Source organism: Gallinula chloropus (genome assembly GCF_964237585.1).
Source record: "Gallinula chloropus genome assembly, chromosome: Z".
Taxonomy (NCBI): Eukaryota; Metazoa; Chordata; class Aves; order Gruiformes; family Rallidae; genus Gallinula; species Gallinula chloropus.
The window spans coordinates 57,030,659-57,046,790 of NC_140089.1; the positions used below are offsets into that span (position 1 = coordinate 57,030,659).

At 45.6% G+C, this 16,132-nt stretch overlaps 2 protein-coding genes across 2 annotated transcripts; both read right to left on the reverse strand.

The window, feature by feature from the left end:
* Positions 1 to 1,715: 1,715 nt before the first annotated feature.
* On the reverse strand, positions 1,716 to 3,627 carry LOC311203709 (acrosin-like; the record flags this gene model as incomplete). Its single annotated transcript, XM_084278466.1, has 4 exons — positions 1,716 to 2,075; positions 2,446 to 2,591; positions 2,869 to 3,134; positions 3,467 to 3,627. The coding sequence occupies 4 exons, from the start codon at positions 3,625 to 3,627 to the stop codon at positions 1,716 to 1,718; spliced, it is 933 nt and encodes a 310-aa protein (XP_084134592.1).
* A 1,399-nt stretch (positions 3,628 to 5,026) lies between these two features.
* Positions 5,027 to 16,129, reverse strand: LOC311203710 (protein PRRC1-like; the record flags this gene model as incomplete). Its single annotated transcript, XM_084278467.1, has 7 exons — positions 5,027 to 5,153; positions 5,503 to 5,606; positions 7,037 to 7,200; positions 9,414 to 9,516; positions 11,694 to 11,851; positions 12,790 to 13,176; positions 16,036 to 16,129. The coding sequence occupies 7 exons, from the start codon at positions 16,127 to 16,129 to the stop codon at positions 5,027 to 5,029; spliced, it is 1,137 nt and encodes a 378-aa protein (XP_084134593.1).
* Between the last annotated feature and the right edge of the window lie 3 nt (positions 16,130 to 16,132).

Below are 16,132 nucleotides of genomic sequence, written 5' to 3' on the forward strand. Positions count from 1 at the left end.
ATTTTGGCAACAGGAATGCATTGACAACGTAAACACTTTCAAATACCACTTTTCAAAACACCTTCTCAAACGCATGACTTTCTTACAAAGAAGTAGATCACTCCTCCTTAAAACACCACCTTTATCTTGAAGGGACAAACTGTAAGTGTGTTTTGGGGTTTTTTTAAATAACTACTGGGTAGCACACTGCTGATGATAGAGAGCGGCTCAGCAATCACTTCTGCCAGCTCCCTCAGGACACATGGATGCATCCCATCCGGGCCCATGGATTTATGTGCATTAATTCTTTTGAGACCCTCCTGGACCACCCCCACCTCAAACAGAGGGAAGCTCTTCATTTCCCAAACTCTATTACTTACTTCCAGTGCTGGGGGTCCCGAGGGGCCTTTGAAGTGAAGACAGCAAAGAAGGCATTCAGTATCTCCACCTTCTCAGCATTCCCCATAACCAGGACACCCTTCTCATTCAGCAGTAGACTCCCATTATCCCTGGTCATCTTACTATTCACATATCTAAAAAAAACCCTTTTTATTATCCTTTATGTCCCTTGCCAGTTTGATTTCCTGGTGGCCTTTAGCCTTCCTAGACGCATCCCTACAGGCCCTCACAACATTCCTATATTCTTTCCAGGTGCTCAGACCCTTTTTCCACAATTCATAGACCTTCTGCTTCCCTTTGAGGTTACTCATGAGCTCCCTGCTCATCCACACAGGTCTACTGCCATGCTTTCCTGATTTCTTGCTCAAAGGGATGTATCAAGAGGGATTATTCCCCCATCACCCTTAGCTCCGCCTCCGATGAGTCACCGCACCATGCGGTCAGGGGGTCTTGCTGTGGTGGGCGAGGGGGAAGTTGGGTGCCTCTCTCTCTCTACCTTTCTCCCTTCGCTTTTTTTACCCTCGTGGTTCTGTGCCCAGCCTTGCCGCTTTCAGGAAGGGTCCCTCAATGCGGTCTCCCACTCCAGAGCCCTTCTCCTCAGCGACTCAAGAGGAAACATCCTGCCGCTGCAGGTGCAACAGCTGGGGCACATCCAGAGATGCCTGAAGGCAACAGAAACTGGGCGGAAGGGACAGGTGGCAGGGGGAGATCACAACCACCCACCCAGCTCAAGGCCTGTGTAAACGCCCCAGTCCAGCACCTTCAAGCAGCATGCCTGCTAATTTGACTATGCTTGATGCGTTAATTACTCACCAATTAATGGAAATTTAGGCAGGCTTTTCTAATCCTGTAACAAGAGATACAGGTTGTAAATTCTGTGTGTAGGGGGCTAGTTTGGTGGAATTGCCACCTAGCACCCGTCTCTGTAGAGACATGGAAATAATCCTAAACCTCTGCTCTTCTTTCTCACCTCTGGGTGATGACAGGTTGCTCCAACCCGCCATGGCTGCGAGCAACCTCCTCTCTGAGCTGACATGGTTGCAGGCCTTTGGAGTGACTCTTCCCCTTTGTGCCCTATGTGACTGTGGCTGGATTTTGGCTGCGAGGAACATGGAAGCACTTGCCCTTTCCCAGGAGACTTGTCCGAAGCTTGGTGAACAGTGAAAATGGGCAACTTTATTTCAAGAACTGGGCTGAAATCAGCAACTGTGTGAAACCCTGAGGAATGTGGGCGAGACAGAGCAGGCCTCTGACGCTGCGTATCAGAGGCCATTGGCCCAGCAGCAGACAGCGGTGGTACCATGCTGCCCAGCCTGGACGCTGTCCCTCCTGCTTCCTCATGCCTTTTCTTCCCACATGCCCCGCAGGAGCTCCCGCACCCCAGTGAAGAACTGCACCAGTTTCTCAATGGGAAATGGGCAGGAGGTAGGCCCACCCGCTGGAGCTGGTGTTGGGGCTGGCTTCTGCCATGGTCTTGAGGTGGTGAGGAAGTGACTCCATGCCTGTGCTGTTGGGGTACTCCTGAATGCCGAGCTGGCTCCCATCTGGACCAGGATCCATTCATAGAAGTGCTGGGTGGACGTGTAGATGCCAGGCCGCCTTGCTCTTGCACAGCCTGTGCCCCAGCTGGTCAATCCCACGAGCCAGAAGTACTCGGCATTCTTGTCCTGGCAGACAAGGGGGCCACCACTGTCACCCTGAGGGGAAGGAGAGAGCATGAAGGTGGTGTTGGGTGGCCATTGTCAGCACTATGGCTAGCTCCTTCCCATGAGCCAGAGATCCCCCTCTTGCCTCTGAGGGGATTGACTCTCCCTCAGCTCCGCGCAGTGATGCTGGATGCACAGAAGACTCATCTGCCAGGACTGGGATGTGGGCCTACAGGCTATCAAGAGCCCTAGGTGGGCCAAGGTGGGGCACCGGACAAGGACATGCTCATGGGGAAGGAGAGGCAAGTCCCAGCAGTGCTGGGAAGGTGACTTGCCAGGCAAAGCCCATGCCAGCAGAACTTTGGGCTGTTGTGACAGGGCTGCTAGTGGTGCTGGGGACCGGTTTGTCGCAGACTCCTACCTGGCAGGTGTCGATGCCACCCTGGGGATAACCAGCACACAGGTTGTGGCTGTGGATGGCCCCTCGGTACCAGTTGCTGCTGTTACACTGCTTGATGTCGATGAGGTAGACCTTGGCCTCCTGCAGCCTGTCGGTGGCTTCTGCAGCTGTGAGCAAAGAATGCAGCAGCTCATTCCTGGTTCTCCTCCCTGGTCTGGGTAAGCCCCTTGCCTAGGGCTTGGCTTGGCCTCCAGAATGCACTGTAGCAGTGTTTGCTTTGTGTCTTGCTTTGACTAATGGGTCAGGCCCGCCTCCTCTCTCTAGGCACACATCCCCATGCAACCTGACTGTGTCGACATTTCGCCTCTGCTGCCTGAAAGCCCAGCCCGCCTCCCCAGTGTTCCATGCTTGCTCTCAGGACACAAGGAGTGCTCAGGAACTCACATCTTGCAGTTGTGGAGCCCCAGCCGCTGACATAGCAGTTGGTCAGCTCTGAAACTCTCAGCGAGGCATCAGGCACACAGGCAAGCTGGATGTAGTCATTGCACTGGACAGGCTGGTCCAATTCCATAAGCGCGATGTCATTCTTCTGTGTGATGTTGCTGTAGTGCTCGTGAACAATCACCTGCATGATACGGCGCACTTGTGCCTCAGGACCCAGCCGCGTCAACTGCGTGGCACCGATGACCACATGCCACATGCTGACGTCCCTGGAAGGCAGACAGAGAGAGCACTCAGAGCCAGCGGAGCTACGTGCTGTCACAGCCCAGCCGTTGTCTGCCACCTGCTCTTGACAAGGCAGAGAGGAAAGTGGTGCTACAGAGGGCCCAACCACCCTAGCACGCCTTGGGCACCAGGAACTTGGAGCTGGAGGCTGCTGGGAAGCAGTGGCGTGAGCCCACCTTTCTCCTGAGCTGGGCTGGGGAGAGTCCAGACAGTGGGTGTCCAGCGGGCGAATGGAACGGGATGGGGTGAGGGTAGCCTGAGGTGCTGTGGGCAGGGCAGCTGGGAGTGTTGTGTGCTGTTCCCTACTCCTCCTTACCAGACGTTGATGAAACAGTGGGCTGCTGTAAGGACCCACTGTGGGTGGATCAGGGAGCCTCCGCATATATGCCCTGTGCCCACGTTCCAGGGATTCTGGATGCTCACAATCCAGGGCCAGGCTCCCTTCTGGGCATCTCTGCCGCCCACAACACGCGACATGCCTGAGTTCCAGGCCATGGGCCGGTGCCCGCAGGTCCTGTAAGCAGAAGATCGTTACTGTCCTGCTCAATGACTTGCTGCTGTTCAGGCTGAAGGTCAGCCGTCTTCCCTCCCCGCAAGGTGCTGTATGGACAGGAGGGCCAGGGAACGCCATGGAGCGTGCACCCATCTGCCTCTGTTTTGGCTTTAGCCCCGTAGACAAGCGGTGCCAGCAGCCTGGGTGCTGGCAAAGATCCGAGGGCCCCACAGGGGGTTCAGGAAGCCGTGGCGTGACCATGGGGGACAAGTGGAAACCCTCCAGTGAATCCCATAAGGCTTGCCCATGCTACCTTCAAGAGCCAAGGGCCACTTACCAGCAGGTATCCCATGTGCCCTGCACAGGCCAGCACAAGGACAGCAAAATGAGGAAGGAGAGCAGTTTCATGTCTGTCAGGAGGAGCAGCAGGAGAACGTGGTAGCTGCAAGAAGCAAGCAGAGCTTGTTACCCACAGCGCAGCAGCTGACAGAGTGCTCACAGTACTCCCGTTGCCTGGGGTGCCCTTGGCCGCAGGGCTGATGTCACAGATCCACTGGTTCCAGGTGCTAGGCACAGCCTATGGGGCGAGGGGAGGGGCAGCATGGGGGCGTTCCAAGCTGAAGAGAGGACAGAAGTGGTGCTTGGACACCCCTGGGGTTACCCATAAAGATAAATTTTCATGGGGACAGAAATGTGTTTGGGTCAGTGCTTTGACACTCTTTAGTTTAGGGGTAAACGTACTGACCTGCTTTGCTAACAGCTCTGCTTTTGAAGAAGGGCGGAAGGAAGGACTGATAAGAAGCCTGCTCTGCTCAATTGCTAACGTGCTCACACAGACACCTCACTGGTGATGCCATTTTGTTGGCATTAGATGACACTCAAACACATCTGGGAAGTAAGCTAAAGAAAGGAAAATGAGCCTTTGGACGGGTAAGAGTGCTTACTGCACCTCCTAGGTGCACTTGCTTAGTGCATTACTTGAGCTACAAGACCTCCTTCTGTACCTAAGCAAGAGTGAGGATTCTTATCTATCTAAACATTTGTGAGTCATGGAATCAGATTGATGACAACAATTCAATAATTAAAGCTGTACTTCCTTTTCTGAGGGAGTACTTTGAGGTTATTTTTTCCTTGGTTAACTTCTTGGAATATTTCTTCTTCTTTAACAAGAATTAAAATCAGCGGCTCAAGTGCCATGTACTGCAGAATGAAGACTCCCAAGGGAGAACTGCTTTTCTACAAAGGCCTGAAGATTTTTAGGCAATGCATGACTCAAAAATATTTTTGATCCTCATTTTATAAACTAAGAAATTCAAGTGTAGCTACTACCAGTAAGAGCTGACATCATAAATTAAATCTTAAATCCTAAGTCTTAATCCAACTTTAATAAGAAAACAGAAAACTCGCCTGCTGAACATATTGCAAAGGCACTGGTGTTGCTTGGGTAAAAGCTTCCAGATGAATTCCATGAATTGGATCCTCGATAATCAGACATCCAATGTCAAACCACCTGCAATTACAGCCAAGTTAGAGTCTGTTGAAAAGAAACATGTTAGCCCTTGAATGATGACCGTTTTACAACCTCTAGTACAACTGTAGTTAAAAATGTAACAATGACTTACATCAAGGCATCCCAGCATTTTTCAAATCAAATTTGCATGTATCAGTTCATGTATATACGAAAAACTGTAGTGCCTGTGTTCCCATCTAAAGAATTCTATGGTTCCTGTTGTTTCATGTATTTTATATGTGTCTACATATAAATGACATTTTTTTCTTTAAAGCACTGGAAGCAAGACCCTTTGAGTCAATGAGAAACAGCCCTCTCCCCACCTCAGGGATATATTTCAAGTTCTCACTTGTCAGGAAGCAATTCCTCAATGAAGTTTTCTACCGATACAGCAGGCTGTTTTTCATGGATTACTCCAGTCCGGCACAAGCTGTCTATTCTTTCTTGGGCTCCCTACATGGGAACATGATCTGTTAGACAACATTCTCTTTCAATCACATCATACAACACTCAGAGATGAGTGCAAAAAACCCCTCTGGAGCAGAATTTTCAAGTTAAACAGAAAACAGCGATTTTGAAAAATTACTCTTTTTATCAACAGTAGAAAAACAAGAAACAAAAGTCATGAAAAAGCACCATAGCCTTTCCCAAACAGGAATCTCAAACAGTAACACAAGCTATGATAAAACTCACTAAAGTATCAGAATATATCCTGTTACTCACATCAACATTTTTGCATCTTAAGATCTGTTGTGCTTTGATCCTTTCAGAGCTTTGGACCAACTCTGTCCAGTGAAGAGACCCTCTCTGTTCTGGTACCTATCCAGCTAAGGAATCATTTACTCCAACCCTGTTCTCACTCTGAGTTGCCATACAAACACTATTACCACTACGCTGCAGTAGCTAATCAGGTAAAGCAACATGTCTATTTTTCTCCTTTACCTCCATATAAAATTGTTTCAGCTAATACATTGCTATGAGGATAAGCTTCACTCCGCTGTGAATGCTGCCACAGCAGTTAGGAGAAAATACCTCCTTTTTATGGAGGAAATGGTTTGCTTACATTGAAGAAACAGAATACAAAATCGTTGGTGTCACTGGGTTTAGGTATTGGCCAAGGAGATGGTTCCACCTAGATACAAGGAACAACTGTGTATTTTTAAAAGGTGGTGAAACAACCCTTGCTAACTCTTCTTCTGGGCCAGCACAGCTGTTTGAAAAGCTGCACAATGAATTCCTACATACTAAATGTAAGAATGGAGCTGTTCAGGAAGATCCTTGGCAAGTGTTGATCAACCTGTCTTTCACCTACAGAATTAGTTGGGAGACAACCCAGTCTCAAAGGCTCTCTTAACTTCTGATTACATTTTTCCTATTCAATTTCTCATGTTTAGTTTTCATCCCAAAGTACTGTGCTAGTGACAGACTAAGAACAAATGTCTGATACACTTTCAAACTACAGTCATATCACAATGCATGCCAGATGTGATGGCAATCAACTGCTTTAGAAGAAAATGGACATAAATGTTCTTCACTGCTGTGACCGCGTTTGCACAAGAACCCCAAAGGCTATTCCAACAAGCAGCTTCAGAATGATCTAACGGAACAGGCGGCAAGTTACACCAAAAACAAGAAAAGGAGAAGTCTCCCAATGCCACAGACTGACATTCCCCTTAGGGAAAATCAGATTTTTCTGGGTCAATGCCCCATCCCTGGAAGTGCTTAAGGTCAGGCTCGATGTGGCTTTGAGCAGTGTGGTCTAGTGCAGAGAGTTTCAGCCCCCTCTGCTGAGGACAATTTGTAAGGTCATTTCCAAACCCAACCACTCTCTCATCCTACGTTTCCATTGCCCTTCTCTGTGCTGGAGGTACTTTAGTACTTACTTTTAAACCTGCAGCGTAGCCCACAGGTTGGGGTGCGATGTTAGACTGCGCAGCCTCTCCAGTAACAACGGCCATTCCAAAGACTTCTTGAAAGGCATCTCGAATGGCTGCAACTTTCACCTCTTTGGTAGAAGTAACCACTATGTCCAGTTCTCTCCCAGTTTCTGTAAAACACAGGTGTGTGTATATATAGAGAGAGAGATGTATATCTATGAGCGTGTACTATTCTTCATTCCCATTACAAGCCAGTTTAAATACATTCTACATCTTAAGACTATGCTTCAGTTGGTCTTCTCTTTCTCACACGTTGCACAAAAGTTCTTTCCTGAAGCAGAAGTCACTTAATTTAGCTAGTCACCTAACTTTTACTTCCTAAGTGATTCATCAATGAAAAAAGGACAACAGGAACTGAGGCGTATTCTGCACCTGAAACAAAGCATAGTGCTCATTTAAGATGACAACTCATGGATTTAGAAGAATAATCCTGACATTCACCTCCTGCTGCTTCTGCTGAAGACAGAATATTGAACTAGATGAACCACTGGGCTAGAATCTCTCTTTTAGGGGGAAAGACTGACAGAGATAGGCACGTTCAGCCTGCAGAAGATAAAGCCAGAGGGATCTCACTGATTTGTACACATATCTGAAGGGAGCCTGCAAAGAGGAAGAAGCCAGACTCTTTTTGGTGGTGCCCATGGACAGGAGCAGAAGCAATGGGCACAAACTGAAACAAAGGAGGTTCCATACAAACATCTGAAGGATCTTTTTAACCATGAAGGTAACCAAGCATTGGCACAGGTTGTCCAGAACCACGAGGAAGTCTCCATCCTCAAACATACTCAGAAGCTGCCTGGATGCACTCAAGAGAATCAAAGAATGGTAGGGAATGGAAGAGAACCTTCTGCGTTCCAGTTTGTGCCCATTACCCCGTGTCCTGTCACTGGGCACCACTGAAAAGAGTCTGGCCCCATTCTCCCTTCAGATATTTAGGAGTATTGACCAGATCCCCCCTTAAGTCTTCCCCAGACTACCGAGACCAAGCTGATTCACCCTTTCCCCCTATGAGAGATGATCCCGTTTTATTCCACATATTGCCCACTGCTTTAGTACAATGGTGCAGCAATGTGGTCAGCTGGATCACACCACAGGTCCAATTGAGTGACAGCTCAGAAAAACAAAGCGCACAAAGGTGTTAATGCTTTCTTCTCTGCCTCATCAGTTTCCTGACCAGCTTCACCTACATGCAAAGAGCAGCACTAGCACAACTAAGAAGGAGGACTGCTCACCAGACTGCTGCAACAAAAGCAAAAAGCAAAACAAAACAAACAAACAAAACACAGCAAGGAAAAAACACCTAAACCAGCCAAACAAAAACCCAACCCATAAAACCTGTCCAGTACTCTGACAAATTGTAGAAATCTCAGCTCAGTTAGACGTGACATGAATGTACTTTAGTAAAACACAAAATTGTGACTACCACAATGCTGCTCCTTCCTATTCATTTTAAAGCTCTAACTGAGATACTATGCTTTTCATTCCAGGCTCAATGCTCAGCAATACTTCACAGAATCACAGAATCATACGACTGGAAGAGACCTTTGTAGATCATCAACCCTTTCAGTAAACATTTCTTTCTAATATCCAATCTAAACCTCTGCTGGCGCAGCTTTGTGCCATTTCCCCTTCTCCTATCTCCTCTCACCTGGCTGAAGAGACCATTGCCCACCTCCCCACAACCTCCCCTCTGGTAGTTGAGACTTTATTAGACTGTTTTAGCCTTTTCAATGTTCTTCCCAAGTGTTTCAGGAACTGCTTCAAGTTTGCTGAGCTTCCTAAAATAGTATAAATACTGTTGGGCTAGAAAAGCAGAACAGCTGAAAGTCAGAAGAAAGCCTCAAAAGCGATGTAAACACCGTTGTGAGCACGCTTACCTTTCGGCTTGTCGACCCTCAGTGCGATACCTTACACACCGGGATTTAATCACCAGATCCAACAGAACACATACAGCATATTTTAAACTCAATTCCATATCACTCCCTCAAACAGAGAAACAGGGAGGGAAAAAAGTATGTGACTTCCAGATTACAGACAAGGACTTGTCACCGTTTTGTTCTCTGTAACTTGCTCATCTCTCACAACCTGAACTGAAGGGTATTACTATGCTACTACCTAAACTACAGCAGAATACACAAGTAAATGAACCTTAAGACGCACATAAAAAAATCAGCCTGCAGAGTGAGAGTCTCACTGGACAACGCACCTGAGAAATCACCACGTAACTGTGACAGAATTAACACACTCTCCAGATAAACTTCAAGTGCTGTTACATTAATCTAACATTCTATGCATTACTTAATGGTTTGTCACAAATACTTACTGATATATGGAACCATGCCAGGGTCCAGCGGTGTAATCATGGTCTCCACTGAATGTTTGGGTTTATCAAGAACAGACTTCACCGTGGGATTCTCAGCTACACCCTAAACATAAGCAAACAGACTTCCATATTATTTTCTCGTTTTTCCCCAAGAAACTCACAATAGCACAGTTAAAAACCAACCAAACAAAACCCAAGTATTAAGCTGCTTCGTGGTCTTCTTACCACATTTACACTTTGTAATGCCTGGTGCATCTCACTCGCCAGCACAAATGCTGCAAGACGTGACTAGGAGTGCGTGACTTTTCGGATACAGCAAAGGCCAAATATCATCACCGCCATCCTCTCACGCACCAATGCAAAAACAGGCCTGCCAGTGATGGTGGGCAACACACTTGATTTCCTCCTATTCTGGGACGGGAAGTCTTGAACATTTAACAAATGCTAATTACAGCTATCATCAGACTCGGTAGCTAGACTCAAACTGTGACAACTCCAACTGAAGAGCCTCTTTTTTATGACCTTACAGACAAGAGGACCTATTTTTGAATGGCCCATTACTAACAAATATTTTTACAGCTGAAATTGAGCTGAAATTCCTCAATTTATAAGTAGATTCTAAACAACGCTGAAAAAACGCTCTATCTTCTCCAGCCAAATCCCAGGTGGAGCTGCTGACAGACCTAAAAGTTCATTAAATGTAAGCACAAACACTGACAGGGTCTTGCTGGCCTATTATCTACCTTGAGGGACATCTGAAAGAATGGTGTTGGATTTCTGAAGAACAGCAGAGCAAAAAAGGTAGTTCAATCGATTTCAAGAGCAGAAACAGAGATAACTGCAGCACTGCCGTGTATGCACTTCAACAGAGAATCCAGCTTGCATTTCTGCAACAACTGACAGTTAAGCCTCACAGATTCTGTCTGATGTTTAAAAACCTGACTCTGACGTGTGCTTCCACACATCCAACACTTGACAGCTTCAGTACAACTAATGATTCCTCATTCTTCCACCTAGGAAATTCTCAGAGGTCATGGAAAACACAGAGCACGTACAACATTTAATACTCCAATCAAAGAATCTACATTTGGGTTGAAGTCAATCATACACATTCTCCAGAAACAGACATAGGTCACTTGCTGGATCCTACTGGTATACAGGCAACAATAACGTGGATGAGATTGGCTTTTCAACTAATTCACTACTGCCCTTTCAAACGGGCTACAAAATCATGTCACAAGGAAAACCTTCTCTTCTGGAACATTACCTTCTATCGCAAAAAAGCAAGAGGAATATGGTGACTGGAAGACATTTTCACTTGAAGACCAAAGAAGCTGTCTTTTTATGATTATAAGACACGTGCCCTAGAAAAAAGCAGCACGACAACTCTGCTCTCACCATACTGATCGACGATTAATCTTGCTCTTTAAGACTGTAGCACTGTCAAGATGACTGGAGTAAGGGAGGGCTCCCTCTGCCACGTCACACACAACTCATTCTTCCAGATTTTCTTCTTCAAAAGGCCTTGAAAGCCCCTCCAAAAGTCTCCAGTCCCACTGGGACGTCAATCTTGATTCTTCCTTCCGATTTACAGTACAGATAGTCGTGTTGCTCCTGAAGACAGCTCAGAGCTCACACACAGTCCCTGCATCTTTCTGCCACAGCCTTCACAACACTACTCAGATGTAGCATGTCACAGCTCCAAAAAGGTTACAGGCTCATGAGATGCTGTCAGTTGTTGCGGCTTATTTCCTCTCTACGATTAGATCGCACCACAAGGATTATCTGTTCTGCATTATACACTCCGTGCCCTCTAGCGGAATAGAAAAAATCCTACCAAATACCACAGACACCTCTTAAGAAACCCCTCCTCAGTGGAAGAAACACTTATTTCCCTCTCCCTGAGGAGACTTGTTTGGTTTAGAACAGGCAGGACTTGCATTCCCTAAAAAAACAATTCAGTTCATTAGGAAATGATAAAAAAACCCAGGATGTGCAAAGAATCAAAGAGGTTCTGACATTTCCCATGATTTAAGAGCATGTGACAAAACCTCTAAGGTAGAAGGATCTCCCTGTCACGAGCACCAAGATGCCTGCATTTATGTAGTCATTCCTCTTCTGGAAAGGAAAGCAGCACAGTTTCAGCAAAAAACAGCCACCTTGCAAATGAGGACAGAGGAAAGACAGGACCTAGAGCAACATGCCCTTAAAAGTTGTATCTTGTTAGAGACAACAAAAAATGGTAGTTCCTCCTGAAAGGTAACATACAAAACCACAGAGCTTTATAAACCCCCACAGCCCTCCAGCAAGTGTTCCACCTTGGGCAGTAGCTACTCTGGGGTCTTCAAGCTCCTCAGGAAAAGTGATTGCAGAACCAGTTCCAGGAGCCAAAGGGGAAGAGAAAGTTGCTTGCTGAGTAATAGGATCTGCGAAGACACCTAGGAAGAGGGAAAAACAAGACACAAGTACTGCGTTTCATTTCTTATGCCGTAGCAACATGCAATTGTTTTACAGGAAAATGAACAGGAAGAATAGAATAATACTGGGCTGATTCCTTTCATTTCTTGAAGGCCCCAGAACAATCCTGCTTGTTAGAGTTTAGCAGAGGCAACTACTGTGAATGAGTTCAACAATATCTGCTCATAGAACCGAGCCTACCTGCACCTGATGTGTAAAATTAAACAAAGACATGTTAGCTTAAGAGTGGTGCTTTTTATTGTCTTCAAATTTCCATAGGTCTTTCTGGACAGACTGCTTAAAAGACATGTCACAAACAATGGTTAAAGCCTGGCCCAACTGCAGCTGAAGAGCTAAGTTTCCATTAGGCTAGTAGAAAATCACCTCAGTTCAGCAACTACAGCACTCGCTTGCATGGCAGGCAAGTATTTTTCACTGTCCTGATGCAATTTAGTAGCCAGAAGCAAGAAAAGAGAAGCTACTCTCATGTGACGGACGACTTCTTACAGATAGCGAGCTTCTCAGAACAAAAACTTGCCCATTAGGAGATTACAGCCTGAGATACCTTACCATTCCGTGGAAATACAATGGCTGAAATTGCCTCTGAGCTGAACAGCAGCAACACAGAAATAAATGGTCAGCTGGGCTTTCCTGGGCACATTTTAAAATACTGCTCTCAAACACTTTTCTGTGAGCCTGAGTGCTAGCAGAACTCTGTGGAAGAGGACTCTTGTCCTACACCGTGATCGTACTTCAAAGGCCATTCTCCATTCCTCCGAGCGCAGCTACTCAGTAATTAAGTGTCACAAGAATACTAAAGAAGCTGAACTTGTGGGACTCTAGCAGACTGCTGAAGTAGCCACCCAGGAGACCCCTCATCCTGTCTCACAAGCACAAAGGTCTATATACAAAAGGTTACCTGTGACGGGAGGTGCAGAGAATGATGGCATCAGTGGGCTCTGTGGTGCTCGACCAGCGTGGCCTCTGGTGATATCATACGTTGAAGACATGGAAAATCCTGAAATCGGGGGACCAGCAGGAGGTGCAGGAAGACCAGAGCCAGCAGTAGAGCTTAATGAAGGAGCTGTAGAGAACTGCGACACAGAGGTACTAAAAGACGAAGGGGCAACTGGAGGTCGGGCTGGAGTTAGAGGTGGCGCCATAGTAGAAACTGTTGCAGATGGCACAAGTGGAAAAGAAGATGAAGTCATCATAGGAGGAGGAAGTGGAGATGCTCCAGCTGCCAGAGGTGCTGAGCACTCAGGAGAAGATGACAGGCTTGGTGTAGCAAGGGGACTGGACAAAGCTAGGGGAAAAAAAGACAAATGGAATTTTAGAAACACCGAGCCTTCATCTCAGAGATTCAGGTATGTAATTGTTCAGCTAGTTTACAAGTAAGTTTTGACCAAGTCTGCTTTTCTCCTTTCAATGGAAAAAAGTTTAGTACTGCTTGAGTTTGCAACCACCACCAATTGCCCTCAATTTCTGGAGATAGTAGCCTGGAATCTCTTTTCTTCTCTGACCCTATTTATCACAGCTAAAAAGACGAGTCAACATTTGACCACCCATTTTGTAGCAGATGAAGTGGGCCTCAGAAATTTCCAGCTAGCACGCTGAGCCCCAGGCAGCCCTCTCTTCCCTGGCACCCAGCTACCCAGGCTCCTAAACGCTCTGCTTTCTGTGTTTCAGTCTGGCCCCCAGCTGATCCTTGGATAAGCCAATTTTGTTCTCTAAACCAAATTTAGACAGAAAATTAAGCCAGAGAAACAGAAAACACTGGTTTTTACAGCACTAAGCTGTTGGATCAGCTCAGATGTGAAACTGCACTCAGCCTAAACATTGATGACAGTCAAGTGACGTGCCAAGTTACCGTAAGGAGGTCGTTTCCAAACTTTATCACGCACACCAGTCAATAAAAAACAGAACATGCACACCCCCAACATAGCTACAAAATACTTACATGGGCCACTGTCCTAGTATATTCCATAGATTTTAAAACATACAGAACAGAAATATTAAAAGGATGAGATAAAGATCAAGAAACTCTTCTGCTCCCACTGAAAATTAGTATTTGAATAGTATATTCATAAAACAATATGTTATGTTATTAATGGTTAGCACACTATAGAATACCATTAATAATATTGTAGTGTGAGCAATGTTACTACAGAAGCCTCATTAATTTTACATCAGCAATTTGGAGGTCTGGTTCTATATTCCGATTATGGCTTTAATGGTTGTCACACCTGGAAAAAATGCCTTACAAAGACACACAGACCCAAATGAAAAGGTGTTGCTGGATGTGCTTACAAAATCATGCTATTTGTTTTCGTCTCCCAGCCATCAAGTATATGAAGGCTTATCTTGAAATTCAGCTAGCAAATGTTCATCTTCCTTGATGTCATTCAATTCTTCTGGAAAAATCATCAGAAGGTGTTGCACTTTGGTATTCCTAACAAATGGGCTCAAAATCCACCAAAGCTAATTCATCTGGAAGATTTTTACATAGCTCAGGAAATTCTCTTTGCCAATTTACATATACAGAGTGGAAAGGGTTTTTTGTGTGACACTTGCAATGATTTTGGCAACAGGAATGCATTGACAACGTAAACACTTTCAAATAACAATTTTCTCAAACGCATGACTTTCTTACAAAGAAGTAGGTAACTCCTTCTTAAAACACCACCTTTATCTTGAAGGGATAAACCACCTTTATCTTGAAGGGACAAACTGTAAGTGTGTTTTGGGGTTTTTTTAAATAACTACTGGGTAGCACACTGCTGATGGCCACTTGTCATCACAGAAAATGTCAGCGAGTCTGCAAGTCTGTTTTGGTACAAGAAGAAAGCTGAAGCCATATTTAAATCCCTTGCCACAAGACAACCAGCAAACCTCTGTGCGATGCACAAAAGTTTCACGGTCACTTCCTCTACCATTACAAGGTGCAGCTAAAAACAACCCCTACTATTTAAAGAGAACTTCTATAAAGTTAACCACACTGCTGGCATCCTGTAGCCCTTTGTGCACCAGCTCCACTTTCACTGCTGCAGTAACTTGCCTATGAATGAGGCGGTCAATAAATGTCATGGGTGGAAATAGATCGGTAACCTTATTCGAGAATCCATTTTTAGCCTAGTCAAAGCAATCACTCCATCAATGGTTACTCTGAGGCAGTCTTAATAAAAACATGGCTTTTATTAAAGAAATCATTCACTGTTGAGGATGCAGCTTCTCCAGCACAGCCCTCCTTCAGCATTTGACAATAAAGTTGTTCTTTCTGTATTTCATTACTGAAACAGAATTTAGCAAAAACCATAAGCAGAAACACGTTAGGAACATCTGTACAGCAAACCTTCCATACTGTGATCTGTTCTCATGCTTGTTTCTTATAATCATCAGCAATGTTTTCTATGTCTCCTTCCAACAGAATTTCCTGACAAATCCATTTGTCAACATATTGTTTGCATTTAATATTACAGACATTTTTACCACGTCTCTGGTGGTTTCTGAAATATATGCCAAGAAGTATCTTCAATATGAGTAAAGCTTGATTTTTCTTCTTTTTTTAGATAAAACTATTATAAAGGAATGCTCTGGTATTTTCTTCCTGCACCCAATGGATCGCCCAGCACATCCTCCTGGGGCTAAGAGCGCTCCACTCGGGAGTCCACGGCACTAGTGTGACTCAAGGTAATGTTACCAGATGTGTCAGAAAACTGAGCATTCGGTAGTCAAGCACATGGGGTTCAGACTCTGGAAAAATCAGATTCAGTGCTCTGATTACCACCCACAATAGTAAAATCCAAGTGATCGTCCACGTTTCTCACTATCCCCCACAAGACTGTAGACTTGTTTGAACTCCCTTCTGTGCTGCTCATCTCACTGTGCACTGTACTGGCCAGTATTCCCTGTCCCCACGTCCTTAAAAACCCTAAGTGCATCCACATGACTTCATCAAAAAGTTTCAAGAATAATAAAAACATTTACACTACTCTCTGTCAGATGTATGCCATACTGCCATGAGAAAGAAACAAATTCTTCCCATCAGCCTGGAGAAGAGCTCTCTAGGTTGATCCCAACACCTCTGGATGAACTGCTGTGCTTTAAAAAGACATGAATAAATATCACTGAGTTTCTGAGGAAGTTTCTGTACCTAATGACCTACCTGTAGCAGCAGTGGTAGCAGCTGTAGTCTCCCCTGCTGTGTTTGGTGGGGGTGTACCGGGTGGAGTTGTCTCTATTCCACTCTCTTCCACCATTTT